This window comes from Diabrotica virgifera, chromosome 9 (genome assembly GCF_917563875.1).
Source record: "Diabrotica virgifera virgifera chromosome 9, PGI_DIABVI_V3a".
Classification (NCBI taxonomy): Eukaryota; Metazoa; Arthropoda; class Insecta; order Coleoptera; family Chrysomelidae; genus Diabrotica; species Diabrotica virgifera.
Genome location: NC_065451.1, coordinates 183,349,776 through 183,369,301, shown reverse-complemented (window position 1 = coordinate 183,369,301; position 19,526 = coordinate 183,349,776). Strand labels below are relative to the sequence as shown.

At 30.5% G+C, this 19,526-nt stretch overlaps 1 protein-coding gene across 1 annotated transcript in view; it reads right to left on the bottom strand.

Moving 5' to 3' along the window:
- Nucleotides 1–721: 721 nt before the first annotated feature.
- The window catches only part of LOC126891820 (vacuolar fusion protein CCZ1 homolog), a 32,991-nt gene continuing 14,186 nt past the window's right edge, over nt 722–19,526 (bottom strand). Inside the window, exons 6-8 of the mRNA XM_050661089.1 lie at nt 17,524–17,813; nt 7,926–8,327; nt 722–885 (exon numbers count right to left, since the gene is read on the bottom strand). Coding sequence (XP_050517046.1) covers nt 827–885; nt 7,926–8,327; nt 17,524–17,813 — 751 coding nt within the window. The 3' untranslated portion in view covers nt 722–826. The remainder of the gene's footprint in view (nt 886–7,925; nt 8,328–17,523; nt 17,814–19,526) is intronic.

Below are 19,526 nucleotides of genomic sequence, written 5' to 3'. Positions count from 1 at the left end.
CACTGGTTCCACAATCACTCGTTTATTTTTATGACTCAACAAATTTTTCATCACTTATCGCGTTGCCTTCTTTTTCGGCATGGAGAAATAACCAGGATTGCTTAGTCATGTGTCATACTTTTTTGGATTTTGTCACTTTTGAAGTACACTAATTCTGTTGCATAATGCTTCCGATAGATCGGTACTAAGGTTAGAGTCCTGGTTATTTAGTTTGTCTAAGACAAATTTCATGGTTGTGTCGGCCGTTATCAAAGTGGACTCTCTTCTGCAAAGAGCTTCTACAGCCAGTTTCACTGGTTAAAGATTGGCGATCAACTCATTGATTATTGACCACTCGCCAGCAGAGAATTTAGCCGCAGAATCAATGTCTATTAGCGCTTTATCGATGCAAACTTTTAGGCTGTAGAAACTTTCCAGCACACTAACCTACTGCTAGAGCGATACAATAGCAAGTTGAAGACTCACTGCTTAAATAAAGAGGCTGATGAAGACAACTGAAGTAGCTTATTTCGAATTTGACACGTTTGTGGATCCGCGCTGCTGGATCCAGCATGTAAACAAAAGAGCTGGATTGCTGGATCCAGCAATTGCAATCTCTAATCATAGGATGTTCAACCTCTAAGTTTTAAATAGAACTCTGTTATCTGTATTTTCAATTTGTATACAAACAATATGACATTTATTATAGGTCTTGTTTTAATTAATATATTAAAACAAATAATTGAATTGAATAATATTTTTATTATATTTATATAACAAAACATTAGGATATATATAATCTGTTATTAAATATTCAACCTTATATTTACTTATATGTACCAATGGATCACACTTGTGTAAAGAAGATGCCTTTTAATTCTGTATCGCATAGTCGTCGAACTTCCTCTGAAATGAAAATTAGTTTGTTAGTTTTACTATTTGCGACGTTCTTTTAATTTAATCCTTTAATTTCGTTATTTTTACCTCGATATGTAGTAATAATTGACCTGAACCAGTAGCGTAGCATAGTGGGGGCGGCAAAATTTAACAATAAATAATAAAAATATTTTGTAAATATTTGAACCATTTTATATTTTTATCGCAACTACAAATTCGCACCGATTGAACGGAGTACGGAATTTTTCATTACTTATTATTTAACGCTTTTCTTTAGATCAATAGTGTGCGCCAAATCTTTAGACGTTAATTTGACTGCCTTTTCTGCAATGCAAATGAATGAAAATTTGCAAACATATGCATTCGCGGGAACAATACACGAATAGTCAATAAAAAAATTGTTTTTATGTTTATTAATTGTTTAAATAAAAAAAAAAAAAAAACGATTTTAATGGAAAATGCTTAAATTGTCTTGTTTTTTACAATGTAGAGACTTGAAACTTTTACGGATTGTAGCTAATGCTATGAACTATACATAATTTTACTTTTTACGGTAATTGTTTACGTTATGCTTCATAAATAAACAACAAAGTTTCAAATTTTGAACGCTCATATATTTGTTTATATAAAAATCGGCGCTTATTCGTGTCAAATTTCAATACCATACGAAACAAAACTTCAACCAAAACTCGAATTAAAAAAATCGTGTTTTTATTGTAGTCTTAGAAAAACCACCGGTAGAGACGTTTTGTGCTACAATTAACATTAGAATTCGTTTTGGCGTATTAATTAATTAAACTCTTTTCTTTAGTTCAATCGTTTGGGTCAAATCTTTGGACGTTAATTTGACTGCCTTTTCTTCAATGCAAAGGCCAAAAAATTACAGAAATATGCATTCGCGGGTACACTACACGAATAGTCAAAAACATTTTTTTTATGTTTATTTGTTTAAATAAAAAAACGATTTTAACGGAAAATGCTTCAATTCACTTGTTTTTTTACAATGAATAAACTTAAAACTTTACATAATTTCTATACATAATTTCACTTATTACGGTTATTGTTTACGTTATGCTTCATAAATAATCAATTAAGTTTCAAACTTAATTGACGATTCCGACTACTTTTCCGGTTTGTACATCATATGTTTTATACATATTTTAATAAACATGACGATATATTTTAATGTTTAAAATGTGTAAGACTAAAAAGTAAAAAATAAAAAAATATGAAAAAAAAATTTTAAGAAACGCTTTTCTTTAGTTACGAGTGACTAAAATAAAAAATATTATAAAAAATCAACTAAAAAGCAAAAAATAAAAAAAATTGAAAAAATCTAACACATTCGTTAAAGAAAAGCGTGGGGCGAGAACCGTTTATTCGATGGAAACGCGCCACGCTCTTCTTTGACGAATGTGTTGGATTTTTTAAATTTTTTTTATTTTTTACTTTTTAGTTGATTTTTTATAATATTTTTAATTTTAGTCACTCGTAACTAAAGAAACGCCTTTTTTTAAAAAAATTTTTTTTCATATTTTTTTTATTTTGTGACGAATTCGGGAATTCTTTTTCTTTGAATGATATTTTGTAGCGACTGGCAACAACGTCTATACTGACTTGTGGGTATTCCTCGTTTAATCATCACAATCAGCGGGAATTACTTCTATTACATACATCGGTAATTATTTTACTACCCTATACGTTATTCAGTGTGTGGAACAAAAAAAAAACACTTAATTGTTTTAATACGAATTTCAAGAAAAAATTGTTCAACTCTGCAGTCAGGTACAGCCAGATCAGCTGAATGCAATGATACTTACACTGTATGATCGATTAGGTTTTTGTTCACTGCAAGAGGGTGGTTTGTTCGAACATTTAATTGGTTAGAGTTTTTTTAATGCCTTTAATTTTAATTTAATGATTGAGAATACATTTTTCGGTTGGTTGTTTTCTTATGATTTTTTTTAAAATGCCTTTAATTTTAAATTAATTATTTAGAATTATTGTTATGTTAGTTGGTTTTTTTATAAAACGAATAAATATTTATTTTGTTGTAAGTTAATTGTTTTTTTTTTCGATGCAGTCATTTTTCCTTCATTTGTTTTTTGGGCCTGTGGCAACCGATGCTATTCTCCTTTTCATGAACATTTTTCAGTGCGTCACAAATTATAGAAAAAAAGGTAAGTCCGTGATAATACACATTTATGACATTTATTCTAACGTGACATTTTATTTAAATCTGACAGTTGTCAAATTTTATTTTCAATTTGGAATAAAACCAAATCAATTTTGTCTATTGCATTTATAAAATGGTATTTTCTTTCATTTGTATAGTCTTATAAATTGTACAGATTATATTGATAATAGTATTATTTTATTTAATAAATAATTCTTTTTTGATTATGGCGCCATCTATCGACAACTAGAATAATCACCAAACTAGAATAATTACCAAAGTATTCAAAGACGTGCCTTTTTTTCTGTCACATACAATTTAATGCGTTAGAGAGAAATCGAAAAACTGTGACGCACTGAAAGATGATCATGAGAAAAAGAATACATAAAGTGAATGATGCATAAAAATATTTACAAACAAGGGGACTTTACATAAGATTCTGCTCTCAGAAAGTAAATGCTGTGCAGATGATATTGGCAGAGAAAAGAGAAGAACTTGGAATTTCCATAAAAACTCAGATGCGCATAAGAAGAGAGCATATATTTGATGACGGAACTAGAGACGCTAACTTGTCTTGTGAAAATGAGTTGAGGCGAAAGCTATTTTCTTCGTTAGATAGAGTTATTGTAGAAATTCGTGAGCGTTTTCAACAGCTACAGAATCTAACGGATAAGTATGCTTATCTAACGCCGGCTATTTAATTAGATCCAGACAACACTGAATGTAATCTAGACTACGCATCTGACGAAATTGACGAGCAGGATTTCAAGAGTTCGACTGCGGACTTTCGTTGCTGCTACAGGCAACGAAAATAAATTGATTAATGCAGACTCACTTGAGTTATTTAAATTTATTGTTAAATCCAAGCTGGAAGATCCCATGCCCAATATTTTAATAATGTTTCGAATATTTTTCACAGTTGTTATAAGCATGCCAGCTGTGAGAGAAGTTTTTCAAAATTGAAATTGATTAAAAATTATTTAAGATCGACAATGAGTACTCTAAGACTAACTAATTTGGCTATTTTGTCTATGAGCAAGAGGTGTGTGATGCGATATGCGATAGACATTGACGGTGCAATATTTGCTCTTAAAATAAGTAGACGTATAAATTTTTAATTGAAGACGGAAGTTTTGTTTTTAATTCTGACAAATACTCATAGTACTTTTGAATAAAAATAAAAATATAACATTATAGTATCGTTCTAGTTCTAATTAATAATTGATTTTATTTAATCTTGTCGATCGTCAAGGTGTACCTAATCTTAAGTGATAGGTACCCAGGGCCGCGTTTAGGTCAATTGACGCCCTAGGCAATTCTCTAGTAGCCGCCCTTCAAACATGTACCTACCACTTTTGCGAAAAAAAATTGCAGACATTTTGACTTAAATAAGAATACACTAAAAATGGATTTAAACTACGATGTTTATATACCTATAACAGAAAAAATCGTCACTCCAGTTCGATCACATCCAAGAATTCTTTTAAAAAAAAAGACTTCAAAAAAATTTTTTTTTCTTAACTAAATCGACAAATTAACACGTTCTTGCGTCATACTTGATGGGAAATTATTTTTAATTCTTGACATTTCCGAAAATGACCTCTCAGCGGACACGTTGGCAACTGGAATGCACAAATAAATGTGCAAAGCAATGTCAAAATTAGGGAAAATATCTTTCAATCCACTTAGTGCAGTCATTGAAGGTTTTCACCTCCGATTTCGTTGAACCTCCATCGATTTTCATGAAAATTGGTGAGTATTATTATTATTATTGGTGAGTATTATAATTGGCGAAAATTATTATTTTTTAGATAATACCATAAATCGATAGACACAAATTCTAAGCAAAAATTTGTTATATAAAGTTATTAATATAAATCAATACTTTTTGAGTTATTAAAGATCAAAGATTTTATTTTTTCGTAAAAAATGCATGCTTTAAAGCTGTTTTTCACGTATTACTCAAAAACTATAAGCTTTTACAAAAAAGTTATTATTACCAAAATTAAAGATAATAAAAATCTGAATACATTCCTCACTTAAACAACCAAACTAATGTTAATTCAAAGTGAGTTATGGGTAATTGAATGTATATTTTTTTCGACGAGTAGGTACGCAAATCTAAGTACATATTCAAGTTTAAATAACGGGAAAACAATGCATTTTATAAAATATACCTGTAAAATATAATGATTTCAACAATTTTGACCGGTTTAGAATTCATATTTTTGAAAAAAGATATAATAAGTAATTTTCATTTTCTTTTGATAATAACTCCAAAAATACTCAATATACGTAAAAAGTGATATATGTATAACCAAATTTTAGTTACCATTATTACCATTTCTGTAGGGTAAAAAATAACCGCGATAGAAACGTTTAAAGCTTAAATTTTGCTGCGAGAACCATGTAACCGGAGGCATTCAACCTTTTATTAAAAAAAAGTAAGTGGTTTAAAAGATTAAATTCAACGTGGTTTAATAGCCATTAAAAATAACTTTCAAATGGTTTTTAGCAAAGCTGATATCGTAAAAATTAACGAAGTTATTAAAAAAAAACAATAAATTTTTTGTAAAAGTTTTTAGAAGGCTTACAATTTTGAACATCTTTAACAACAAAATACTTGGATCACAGAATATATTATCCTGATGTATTCTCTGCTTAGATCTTCCACAAACAATACACAATAAATAGCTTTTTATTAAGTTCAAGTCTTAAATCAATTATTTATCAAATACACTATATATCAATATTATTTAATCAACAACTCAAAATATTCCCGATGCCATGTCAATTATTTAAACTTGTCACTGATTGTCACTGTCTGACTGACAATATGCTGACAATATTCTATTCGACTGAGTGCGTTGTAAGACAAAGATAGATTTGGAAAATGTTACCACGTACATGGTGTCCATTTTTTTCGAATCCTGAAAAAACTAATAAATACTTTTAAAAAATTTAAACGCAGAATGAGAGACTAAATTATTACCGAGGGTCGAAAGTCCCTTAAAATAAATAAAAAGTTTATTTTGAATGAGATATTTGAAATTAAAAATCACACTAAATTTTCTCTTAGTTTTTCACTTCTGTAACTTATTAAAATAAACATTATATAAGTTCTCAGGGACTTTCGGCCCTCACTAATAACGTAATCTTTCTTTTTGCGTTTAAATTTTTCAAAAATATTTATTAGTTTTTTCAGGATTCGAAAAAAATGAATCCTCATTTGAATAGCATTGCAGCCGAAAATACGAACCCATCCTCTTAACATTAAAAGGTTTTTCCAGTAAGGAGTTTATTTCATTTTTTATTAGCTCCAATTTTGGTAATAATAACTTTTTGGTAAAATCTTATAGTTTTTGAGTTATTTATGAAAAAATTTGAGCGAAGTTTTATCAATGAAACTCGATATTTTTAAGACATTCCAGAAGAGGCTACAGATAAAATGTTTTAACATAATACATACATTTTTATTATTAAAATGTTTGTCTGATGAAAATCGGTCCGGGTTATCCGGACTTCCGGGTTATCGGGGACCGACTTATCGAGGTTCCACTGTAAATATACAGAGAGAGAGTATGTAATTTGGAATAAATTCAATATCTCAAATACTAATTGTTTTTTTAAAAAATGCTCAGACCCGTCGATTAGTATTTCAAATTGTCCTTTTTGACATACAATAATAATGTATACAGGGTGTCCCATTTTATGACGTCATCATTGATTTTCTTAAATGGCAACACTGTCATTTTGATAGGGTGTATAAAGTTATACACAACTGCAAAATATCAAATTTTTATTCTCTACCATTTACAAGATAATAGAAAATATCAAAGTTATGTCTGTAATTTGGTATAATTCAATAATTAAAATACTAATCGTTTTTTTTTAAATGCTCAGACCCGTCGATTAGTATTTCAAATTGTCATTTTTGACATACAATAGTAATGTATACAGGGTGTACCATTTTAAAGATATGACGTCATCATTGATTTTCTTAAATGGCAACACTGTCATTTTGATAGCTATTTTGATAGGGTGTATAAAGTTATACGCAACTGCAAAATTTCAAATTTTTATTCCCTACCATTTACAATATAATAAAAAATAACAAAGTTATGAAAAACAAGTAATCAAATAATAATTGAATTTAATTATTTCAATTAAGCAAATACTCATAATGTTGCCCTCAATTATTGTCAAATTGTCAATGGGCAACTTTATGAGCATTTGCTTATTTGAAATATTTAAATTCAATTATTATTTGATTACTTGTTTCTCATAACTTTGTTATTTTTTATTATCTTGTAAATGGTAGGGAATAAAAATTTGAAATTTTGCAGTTGTGTATAACTTTACACACCCTATCAAAATAGCTGTCAAAATGACAGTGTTGCCATTTAAGAAAATCAACGATGACGTCATATCTCTAAATTGGAACACCCTGTATACATTATTATTGTATGCCAAAAATGACAATTTGGAATACTAATCGACCGGTCTGAGCATTTTTCAAAAAAACAATTAGTATTTTAATTATTGAATATATTCCAAATTAAAGATATAACTTTGTTATTTTCTATTATCTTGTAAATGGTAGAAAATAAAAATTTGATATTCTGCAGTTGTATATAACTTTACAGACCCTATCAAAATTGCTATCAAAATGACAGTGTTGCCATTTAAGAAAATCAACGATGACGTCATATCTCGAAATTGGGACACCCTGTATACATTATTATTGTATGTCAAAAAGGACAATTTGAAATACTAATCGACGGGTCTGAGCATTTTTCAAAAAAAACAATCAGTATTTGAGATATTTAATTTATTCCAAATTACAGACTCTCTCTGTATAATTAATACTCACCATTTATATCAATCAAACTAGCATTTTTCTGTTGCAAGGCAATATAAAACTCCCGATTATTAGACAACTTCATCACAACCCAATAATCGTTCATAGTCTTTACTATTGTCTCACCCGATGATCCCAAAAACGGAATATTTGCTTTCATTTCAGCAGCAATCCGCATAGCTTCTTTTGGACATGACAAATTCCCACTTTGTTTGTTGTCTAAATGCACTGTACTTTTATATGCTAGATTCAGTTTGTTGAAGTAAATAAACCTTGGGGCAGTCTCCGGTAGATTTGAGGGAGTTATAACTTGTTTGGAGCAGTATTCTGCGATATCTGACACGATGGAAATAAGTTTGGAATTGATGAATTCGTCTAGTTCCTTAAAAAGATCCACAGTCAACTCTGCATCACCTACAAATAAAAAATTATATCGTTCAAGTAAACCCTAATTTGAAATATTACGTTAATATTAACGTACTAATATTCCTACATAATATTTTACATACATATATGTAGGGTTTTCTCTTCTGTTGTACCCCAGGCTGTGGGTGAAAAAACGTGATATAATTCAGGAATTTTTGAAACCTATCAGGTGTTGTAAAGGACGATGCCAGGAATAACTTCTACTAAAATGTAACCAAAAATATTGTGCGCTTTTTTTTATTGCGATTTTCATTTGTTAAATTTGCAATTTTTAATGATGTTTAATTTTGCAGCTTAGGATATTGATTTTAGAGAAAAGCTTTTTGATAGAAAGTTGTAGTAAATTTAAAAACCTACAATTTGAGGTATGGTAAGTTTAATTTCGTTAATTGGTTATTGCAAAACAGCCTGCAAAAGGTCCAAAATGGCAGTTTTTTACAATTGCATTATTTATTGTACAAATATTTTTTTTATTTTTTAAAGCTTTAAAATGAAGATCTTTCAATTCCAAACATAAAAAAATTGTAAAGCCAGATTAACGAATTTGTTGCTTAGATATTATAAATTGTTTATCCCAAGAGGTCAAATGTCAAAGGCTGTAACTTTTTGAAAAAAAAAATCGTAGAGAGTTGGTCAAACATAAAATCTCCTTCTAAAGAGTTATATTTTCATATTCTGATGTAAATAAATGCGTAAAACATTTTTAAACCTCTAATTTTTGGGTTTGAAAATAAGGGGGCAAATTTCGTTATAAACACTTAGAGCTGAAGCGGCCCTGTACATCCTATGAGTTTTTAACTTACAGATTATTGTTGCTGTAGATGAAACGAAGATTTATAAAAAAATAAAAAATTTCTACAACCAACTGAAGCCGAGATAATTGTTTTTTTTTTCTTAAATCCTAGTGCCTTTATTTATAACAATTAAGAAATTATTTTACAGTCATTGACTAAAGAAAGACTTATATTACCTTAAAATAAAAATTATTATAAAATATAATTACATTTAATTATTAAAAATTATTTTTAAAATCGGTGCTTTTGCAAGCGGTCGAATTTTGCAAATCGCCCGACTCGCTTCAAATCCGCGCGCTCGGAAAACAATTTAATAATAACGAGCGATCCACAATTATTGGGATCAAAGCTAGCCGTGCAAAAAATTACTCATGTCTTGTTTTAATCTGAATTTATATCATTGGTTTATCAATTAATTTTGATTAACATTATAAAACATAAAAAATCAGTCAAAGCCTAACACATAACTCTAATCAGAAATAAAAAGAATTAACAAAATTATAAGTAACAATAATAAATAAAATCAAACAAACTACATAACCTAACTTTTCTTGTTAAGTTGACGTACACTGCAAATTTGACGTAAACTGGAAAGTATATCTGAATTAAGAATAGACATGCACTGTATAGCTATCTCTGTCGTTCAAAGCCACCTATGGTGACAATAATTTTGGATCACACGTTATTACCATTATAATATACAGTCTATTTACCACTGTATTTGTTTTTCTTAATAAACTTTTATATGTGAAATCTAAAACGAATAGTCACTACAAGAAGAAAAAGTTTTATATTGGATATTATAGTAAGAAGTAACATTATTATTATTATATTTATATAACAATGAAAAAATTAAAAATTTAAAAATATTAAAAATATATATTTCATATATATGTATCATTTTTGTAATATTATTTCTTCAGAAATGAAATTTCACATATAAAAGTTTATCAAGAAAAACAAATACAGTGGTAAATAGACTGTATATTATAATGGTAATATTATTAAATTGTTTTCTGACAAAATTTAATACAAGTTACGTAAAAATTTTCCGAGCACACGGATTTGAAGTGAGCCGGGCGATTTGCAAAATTCGACCGCACGCAAAAGCACCGATTTTAAAAATAATTTTTAATAATTAAATGTAATTATATTTTATAATAATTTTTATTTTAAGATAATATAAGTCTTTCTTTAGTCAATGACTAAAATAATTTCTTAATTGTTATAAATAAAGGCACTACGATTTAAGAAAAAAAAAAAACAATTATCTCGGCTTCAGTTGGTTGTAGAAATTTTTTATTTGTTTATAAATCTTCGTTTCGTCTTCAGCAACAATAATCTGTAAGTTAGAAACTCATAGCATGTACAGGGCCGCTTCAGCTCTAAATGTTTATAACGAAATTTGCATACCCAAAAATTATCTCGGCTTCAGTTGGTCGTAGAAATTTTTTATTTTTTTATCAATCTTCGTTTCATCTTCAGCAACAATAATCTGAAGTTAAAAACTCATAGAATGTACAGGGCCGCTTCAGCTCTAAATGTTTATAACGACATTTGCCCCCTTATTTTCAAACCCAAAAATTAGAGGTTTAAAAATGTTTTACGCATTTATTTACATCAGAATATAAAAATATAACTCTATAGAAGGAGATTGGATGTTTCACCACCTTTCTAGATTTTTTTTCAAAAAGTTATAGCCTTCGACATTTGACCTCTTGAGATAAACAATTTATAATATCTAAGCAACAAATTCGTTAATCTGGCTTTACATTTTTTTTTATGTTTGGAAGTGAAAGATTTTCATTTTAAACCTTTAAAAAATAAAAAAAAATATTTGTACAATAAATAAAGCAATTGTAAAAAACGGCCATTTTGGACCTTTCGCAGGCTGTTTTGCAATAAATAATTAACAAAATTAAACTTACCATACCTCAAATTGTAGGTTTTTTTAATTTACTACAACTTTCTATTAAAAAGTTTTTCTCTAAAATCAATATCCTAAGCTGCAAAATTAAAAATTATGAAAAATTGCAAATTTAACAAATGAAAATCGCAATAAAAAAGAAAGCGCACAATATTTTTGGTTCCATTTTAGTAGAAGATATTCCTGGCATCGTCCTTTACAACACCTGATAGGTTTCAAAAATTCCTGAATTATATCCTGAAATTGACCTATTTTTCACCCACAGCCTGGGGTAATTGGCCACAGGTCGATATGAGGATAGAACAAACACTTTATTGTTGAACTTGAGCTTGTAAATTACAAGTATAATATAACTAATGTAAACGGCAATTAACACTTTACATCTGAACACAGTTTGATAGCAAGAATATGATATGTACGTCTTTCGTCGTTGTGATGAGGTGCCGTCTGACTCTCATCACTCTACTCTCTACTCAACTGTGACTACTGACTGACTACTACTCCACTACTACTATCGCTTCACATGCTCAATCTATTGATAGCGATTTTTGATTATTCTGCAATACTACTCTGGCCTTCGGCTCATGTTATGTTAAATATAATTTAAGAGTTCGTAACGGAAAATGTCTGCTGGCAAGTGCAATCCTACATATATTTAATTGTAAATAAAATTAAAGCGATGGAACCGACAGATGTTTAACCTGCTGAAGAGAGTTTAGGTGAAATAAAATCTCTTAGGGAAAGCGAAGAAAATAAAGATACAGAACCAATGCAAACTGATCAATCAGAGAGGAAGTCGTTAGAAACATATCCCGGAGCCAAAGGTTTGACAAGATTCGCAACGCTTCAAAAGGCAAACCATAGCCACCTTTACTTAACAAGCCATGAAGTTGAAATTTGGCAACATCTATTGGTAGACCGATTAATTCTGACAGTTTTAAATAATTTTCACTGTATTTACAGAGAAACTGAAATATTTTACAATATTTCGTGCTCCAAATTATAAAGAACATTAAAAGGTATGTTATTAAGATGATTTTAGTTCACTATAATATATTTTTATATAAACTTGCGTGCATATAGAAATCCGTCCACTTAAAAATTTTGTCATTTTTAATGTCTTATATTTCCTAAACCTGTTGGCAGATTTAGGTGATTTTTTTAATATGTTATAGCCTAATTCTTTTACAATACCGCTGTAATAATATTGTTGCTAACCAGTTAAATTTTTATGGTGTACCGGGCATTTATGAAATACTAAAATTAAAACCCAACTATAGACTCCGGTTTTCTTAACATTCTGTTTTTTTGATTAATTCGCTTATGTTTAACAACTAGATTTGTTCTTTATCAATTCAGGGTGTTTCTAAATAAGTGCGACAATCTTTAAGTGGAAAGGAACAAAATACAAGCCTGTATTTTAAATGTAATCATTTTTTTCGAATCCTGAGAAAACTAATAAGTAATTTTGAAAAATTTAGACGCAGAATGAAAGATTACTTTATTACCGAGGGCCGAAAGTCCCTTAGAATGAATAAAAAGTTTTTTCTAATGACATATTTGAAACTAAAAATCACACTAAATTTTCTAAGTTTTTCACCCCTGTAACTTATTAAAATAAACATAGAAGTTTTCAGGGACTTTCGGCCTTTAGTCCTAACGTAATCTTTCATTCTGCGTTTAAATTTTTGAAAAATACTTATTAGTTTTCTTAGGATTCGAAAAAAAATGAATCGCGTTTATATTCTTGTTATTGGTTTTTTTTTGTATAATAAACGTTACTTACAAGGAATTACTTTTAATATTATTTTGTACAAACTTCTAATTAATATTTTCTTGTTCGACTCAAAAAATACTATAAATTTTACCAAAATTTGTACTTTAAAATCGTAGTTTCGAAAGCGGTAGTCCGAAAGTCAGACTACCGACGTCATCAATTGCGACGTTGCCTTTTTCTCTTCATGGCTTGTAAAGTAAAGGTGGCTATGGGCAAACCAAAAAATAACTCTTCCTCCTATATACAAGTTAATACCAATCGTAAGAGAACCCAATTCACGAAAGACAACTAGAGTGCTTAATATATGGAGAAAACATTTACAGTTGGGTCCCTGAATCTTTAACCGTGCGTCATCATTTAAAGCATACAAAATAAGCCGATGATAAGTCGGAAATAGAAATTTACTAAACGCAACAGCAAGTGACAGTAAGTGGCTTGCTGTTGCGTTTAGTAAATTTCAATTTCCGACTTATCATCGACTTATTTCGTATGCTTTAAATGATGACGCACGGGTAAAGATTCAGGGACTCAACTGTATGTATAGTATTTCTAGTATATTTTAAAGCGAAAATGCAGACTCGTAAAAAATGTATGCCCCATCGCCCGAGTTATAGTCAGAGCATCTATGGTGTATTTTTTAACCAGGAAAAGTAAACTAAAAAGACAGATTCACACCCAACGAAGTCACTAGAAAAATCACCACATACATCTTCTTTTTTGGTTGATCATATCGGCCTTCGACGGTAATCCATACATATTATATTATAACGTGTGATCCAAAATTATTGTCACCATAGGTGGCTTTGAACGACAGAGATAGCTATACAGTGCATGTCTATTCTTAATTCAGATATACTTTCCAGTTTACGTCAAATTTGCAGTGTACGTCAACTTAACAAGAAAAGTTAGGTTATGTAGTTTGTTTGATTTTATTTATTATTGTTACTTACAATTTTGTTAATTCTTTTTATTTCTGATTAGAGTTATGTGTTAGGCTTTGACTGATTTTTTATGTTTTATAATGTTAATCAAAATTAATTGATAAACCAATGATATAAATTCAGATTAAAACAAGACATGAGTAATTTTTTGCACGGCTAGCTTTGATCCCAATAATTGTGGATCGCTCGTTACTAATACGTCGCTAAAGAGTTCTAAAAACAACTATTTTTTATATATAAGTAAACGCAGAAATCACAAAATATAGCCGATATAACTTAATTAACCTATGAACTTATGAAATGGCAGTAGTGTCAAAATTTCATAAAGGGCCTGAGATTGGATCAATTACATACAAACAAACATTACGGTGCGGTAAATTTGAATTACTCCTCTTGGTTTAAAAATAGATCATAGTAGGAGTTTAAGAAAAAATAAATCGATTTTTAAATACAGCACCTACAGATTTGCAAAATTTTGCATTGTGTTCGGAATGACATCACAAAAAAAGTCTGCAATTCGCTGTGAGCCGATGAGCAGAGGGGATTTGACAGTTTTCGCCATGTTAGTGGCAGTTTTGTGCATTTAATTTGAACAATTTCATCAGAAAAGTACAAGTTTCAAACCGCGAGAGAGCACTACCGACGAAACTCACAGCCAATAAAATCAGAGGTAACCTCTAAATTTCACATAACTTTCTTCTTTTTCGCAATGGCCTCTTGCGTAAGCAGTCATCCAGTCGCACGAGTTTATATATTAAATATTAAAATTATAATGAATAAAATTTTAATTTGGCAGCATGTTCTCCTGCGTCTTTTACTTTGGTTTTGCTTCTAATCCATTTGTTTATTTTTTTGTCTATAAGTCTCACACCAAGCATTGATCTTTCCATCGCTCTTTGTGCCTTTACTATTTTATCCATATTGGTCTTAGTGAGTGTCCACATCTGTGATCCATACGTGAGTATCCTCCCTATACTTACGTATGGTTCTCAAGAGTCTAATACGAATACATACGAAAAAATATTAAATCTTCACTACAATAATGGACACTTCACAGACATTCTACAACCCGGACAAATAAGAGTTAAAACTTTAAAAAGGGGGTAAATCCTGTAGTTGGCTGTATACCTTCAATATAACAACGTGGAATGAAGTAAACACTTCTGTTGTATGTAGGCATATATGAATTTATTAAAAACTCCTTAAAATTTATCCACGAAGGAGTGGAAGTACAAAACGTTTTCGGTCAGACTCACCATCATCAGTGTAAACCTGGAATTAAGTAAACCACTAAGATTAAAAAGCAAAAGAGTGAAATTTTGACAGTTGAAAAATTTTTAAGAAAATGTAAGATTTAAAGATCACATGTGAATGTATTTCATCCTTGCTCGAAAATTGCACAAGGTAAGTACTTGTGTTCAGGTGAGAGATTACGAACCAACTGATTAGACAGTTTGGTGCCAGAAATGTATGACAATATGTCAAAGGAAGTTAGGTGGATTTTTCATCTGTCAACCGAAAAAACTTTTAACAAAGAGATTAATTAATATTTAGTTTTAATTGGTATATTGAAAAATGCTGGTATTAAAAGTTTAATGTGAGTTCTAATTTAAAATTAAGGTAATACATTCTTTAGTACAAACTGAATTTAAAAAACAAAAATCTGCTCCAACAATATGTGACGTCATAAACTGTTTTTCAAAATTGAAAGAGTGGAAGAATTAAATTTAATTAAGTAAAGTTATGATATTGTGATGAATGGATATTGTAGGAATTGTCTAAGAGTATTTAAAAGGCCAAAGATATTAACAGTATGGTTGGTTGCATATGTTACAGGAAACTAATTATTGATAGAATAAGAAAATACTAATAATATCTGTAAATTGTGTGAAGTATAGAATGAAATGAGAGCTGAAATCAAAGAGGAAAATATCGTTAAAAGATATGTGTCTTAAAAGAAAAATAAAAATTTTTATTTTCTTTGATTGTAGAAACCTGAACGTAAAAACTTTTTAAGCTGCATATCGAGCTATTGAAAGTTATGATTTGAATATTAGGAATGATATGATGATATGATATTTACAGATATTATTAATATTTTCTTATTCTATCAATAATTAGTTTTCTGTAACATATGCACCAATCATACTTTTAATATCTTTGGCCTTTTAAATACTTTTAGACAATTCCAACAATATCCATTCATCACAATATCATAACTTTACTTAATTAAATTTAATTCTTCCACTCTTTCAATTTTGAAAAACAGTTTATGACGTCACATATTGTTGGAGCAGATCTTTGTTTTTTAAATTCAGTTTGTACTAAGGAATGTATTACCTTAATTTTAAATTAGAACTCACATTAAACTTTTTAATACCAGCATTTTTCAATATACCAATTAAAACTAAATATTAATTAATCTCTTTGTTAAAAATTTTTTCGGTTGACAGATGAAAAATCCACCTAACTTCCTTTGACATCTTGTCATACATTTCTGGCACCAAACTGTCTAATCAGTTGGTTCGTAACCTCTCACCTGAACACAAGTACTTACCTTGTGCAATTTTCGAGCAAGGATGAAATACATTCACATGTGATCTTTAAATTTTAAGACGTCGACCTAATGTCGACCACTTTTTAATATAGAATGTAACAATAATGTATTTTAGAGGTTTTTATACCTATTGAAGTGGCTACTTACAATTACTTGTACACTGGACGTAAGTAACCACATTTTCTTAAAAATTTTTCAACTGTCAAAATTTTACCCTTTTGCTTTTTAATCTTAGTGGTTTACTTAATTCCAGGTTTACACTGATGATGGTCAGTCTGACCGAAAACGTTTTGTACTTCCACTCCTTCGTGGATAAATTGTAAGGATTTTTTAATAAATTCATATATGCCTACATACAACAGAAGTGTTTACTTCATTCCATGTTGAAATAAGAGTTAATTATGATGAATGCTACAAGGTTTCTTTCACAAGGGGAAAAATAAGAAGGCACCCAATAATACATAGGCACCCAATAATAATAACCGACTGTTGTACAATATGAAGAAGGACTTTGATCATTATTGGCGATTTGGTAATAATTGGCAACGCTAGGTACAAAGTACTAAAAGTCACAGTTCCTGTTGTCAGGTTCAAACTGAGTAAATTTAATATTAATTTTTATAGTAACATTATTATAGGCTTTTTAACTGGTTTGCACTTTAACGCATCTCACAGCTAATGCTGTTTCCTTTCCGTCAGCCAGGACTTCCATTTTTTTCGATCTTCCCAGTCTCTAGCTTCCCATAGACATGGCTTCGTCAGCTTCATTTTACCAAGATCTTCTCGGTCGTCCTCTACTTCTTGTTCCTCTTGGGCTCCATTCTGCAACCTTGTTTATCCATGTGTTTTTTTCTCTGCGTATGTGGCCGTACCATTTTAGTATTCTCTCGTCTGTGTATTGCAGGGCATCTTTTTACACTTGCATTATTCTCCTTATCTCTTCATTTGTTATTCTGTCTCTTCTGATGAGACCACAGCATCTTCTCCAGTATTCCATTTCGGTTGTCAGAATGCTCTTTTTGTTTTTTTTTGTTTATGACCCAAATTTCTGCGGCATGTCACGATGCTTCGTACTATTGTTTGGTATATCATTTTGTTTGTTTTTTCCTTGATGTTCTTATTCCAGATTACATTATGGAGTTGTCTGATGCAATTTACCTTTGCTAAATTGGTGGTTTTACAACTTACCTTTAATAAAGAGACAGACAGTAGCACTAAGCGCCCGATAAACGACCAAATGAAATTCCTCAGCTTTGCCAGATGCAAACAGATATACTTTAGGAATTTTTCCGACAGTTTTGGCCAGTTTAACATTCGAAGGGCCTATGATGAACCTGCCATGACGCAAGGCAGCAAAGGGTGACGGAGCATTTCTTGGTATCGAGCCGCCTTGTAATTCAGCTTCAACGTTGGCAGGAAGTAGCGTTCCTATTAGATACTGGTATATTATTTGCATGTCGCTTGGTTCTACACCGCTCCTAAAAAAAATATCAAGATTAAATTTAAAGATCAAGAGAAGAAAGAACTACAAATTGGAACGCTTAAAACCAAAATTCAATTCGTTCTTGCATCAAGACGATGAAATAATAGTACCGGAAGTCGAGGATGCAATACTTTCAAGTCGGTCCCCGATAACCCGGAACTCCGGCTAACCCGGACCGATTTTTATCAGACAAACATTCCAACAATAAAAATGTATGTAATATAATATTTGAGAGATAATGGGTATTTGTGTAATTTGAACTACATATACGATAGTAAAAATGACTCATGGCACACGACGTTCATTGTTCGGCTTATTTGAAATAACAGGCACCTGTCTAGTATTGCTTTATTTATTTGAAACTGTCTTAGCATTGTTTAAAAAACCTAAAAGACTATTAAAAAATTCTTTTTTAGACAATGGTCTTAGTTCTCAACTGTTATTAAATAACATAAAGTCGTTGCGATTGAGACCATATCCTGTATAGTACACAGTCATATTGTTCGCTTTCGTTCTGTAATCGTTCGTAAATCTATTCAGATTTTGTGTTTGCGTGTTTTTTTGTCTACATAATGGCAAAAAACGTAAAAATGTTGTAGTGACAATGGAAAAGAAGCTAGAAGCATTAGGTAGAATTGATAAAGGTGAATCTTTAGAAACAATTGCTGCATAATATGGTGTCGGTACATCTCCAGTATCGGATTGGAAGAAAAATAGAACTAAAATCGAAGAATTTTGTTTCAAAATGATAACAAAAGACAGTTTAAACAATCAGAGATCAAAATGAGACTCTCGACTACGCTTTGTATGTGTGGTTTTGTGCGGAACGCGAACGTGGTCTACCAGTGTCTGGACCAATTATTCAAGAATCAGCACTCAAGCTGAATAAAATGTTGCCTGATTGTGAACCAAATTTCACTGCAAGTCAAGGTTGGCTGGATAGATGGAAAAACGTCATGGAATACGCCAACTATCTATCACTGGAGAAAGTCTATTTGGGGACAACAATGCTGCTCATGACTATAAAAACAAGTTTTTGGATTTTGTGAGAGAAGAAAATTTAACGGCAGATCAAATATATAACGCCGATGAGACTGGCCTGTTTTACAGAATGTTACTAAGCAAAACTTTAGCCTCAAAAACTGAGGAAGCCGCAAAAGGATACAAAAAAAGCAAAGACCGATTGACAATAATGGCCTGCAGTAATGGTTCGGGGAAGCATAAATTTCCTCTATCTTAATAGGAAAAGCAAAAAATCCGCGAGCACTGAAAAATGTAAATAGGGATTCTTTGCCAGTTGTTTACCAGTCTCAAAAGAATGCATGGATGGACAGCACCACTTTTAAAAACAAGTTTTTTGATTGTTTTGTGTCAGGTGTAACAACATATTTAAAAGACTGTGGGTTGCCAAATAAAGCTGTCCTAATAATTGATAATGCGCCTTCACATCCTTCAGCAGATGTGCTGGTCAGTGGTGACATTACCGTCAAGTTTTTGCCGCCTAATGTGACAGCGCTAATACAGCCCATGGACCAGGGAGTTCTCGAGAAAATCAAGAAGGTTTACAGAAGACAGATGTTAAGCACAATCATAGAAGATGAAGGACAACACAGTGTAGTTGAAGTTCTCAAAACGTTCAATGTCAAAACTGTAATTTATATGATTGCAGAATCTTGGGAACAAGTGACTACAATCAGCTTGATAAAAT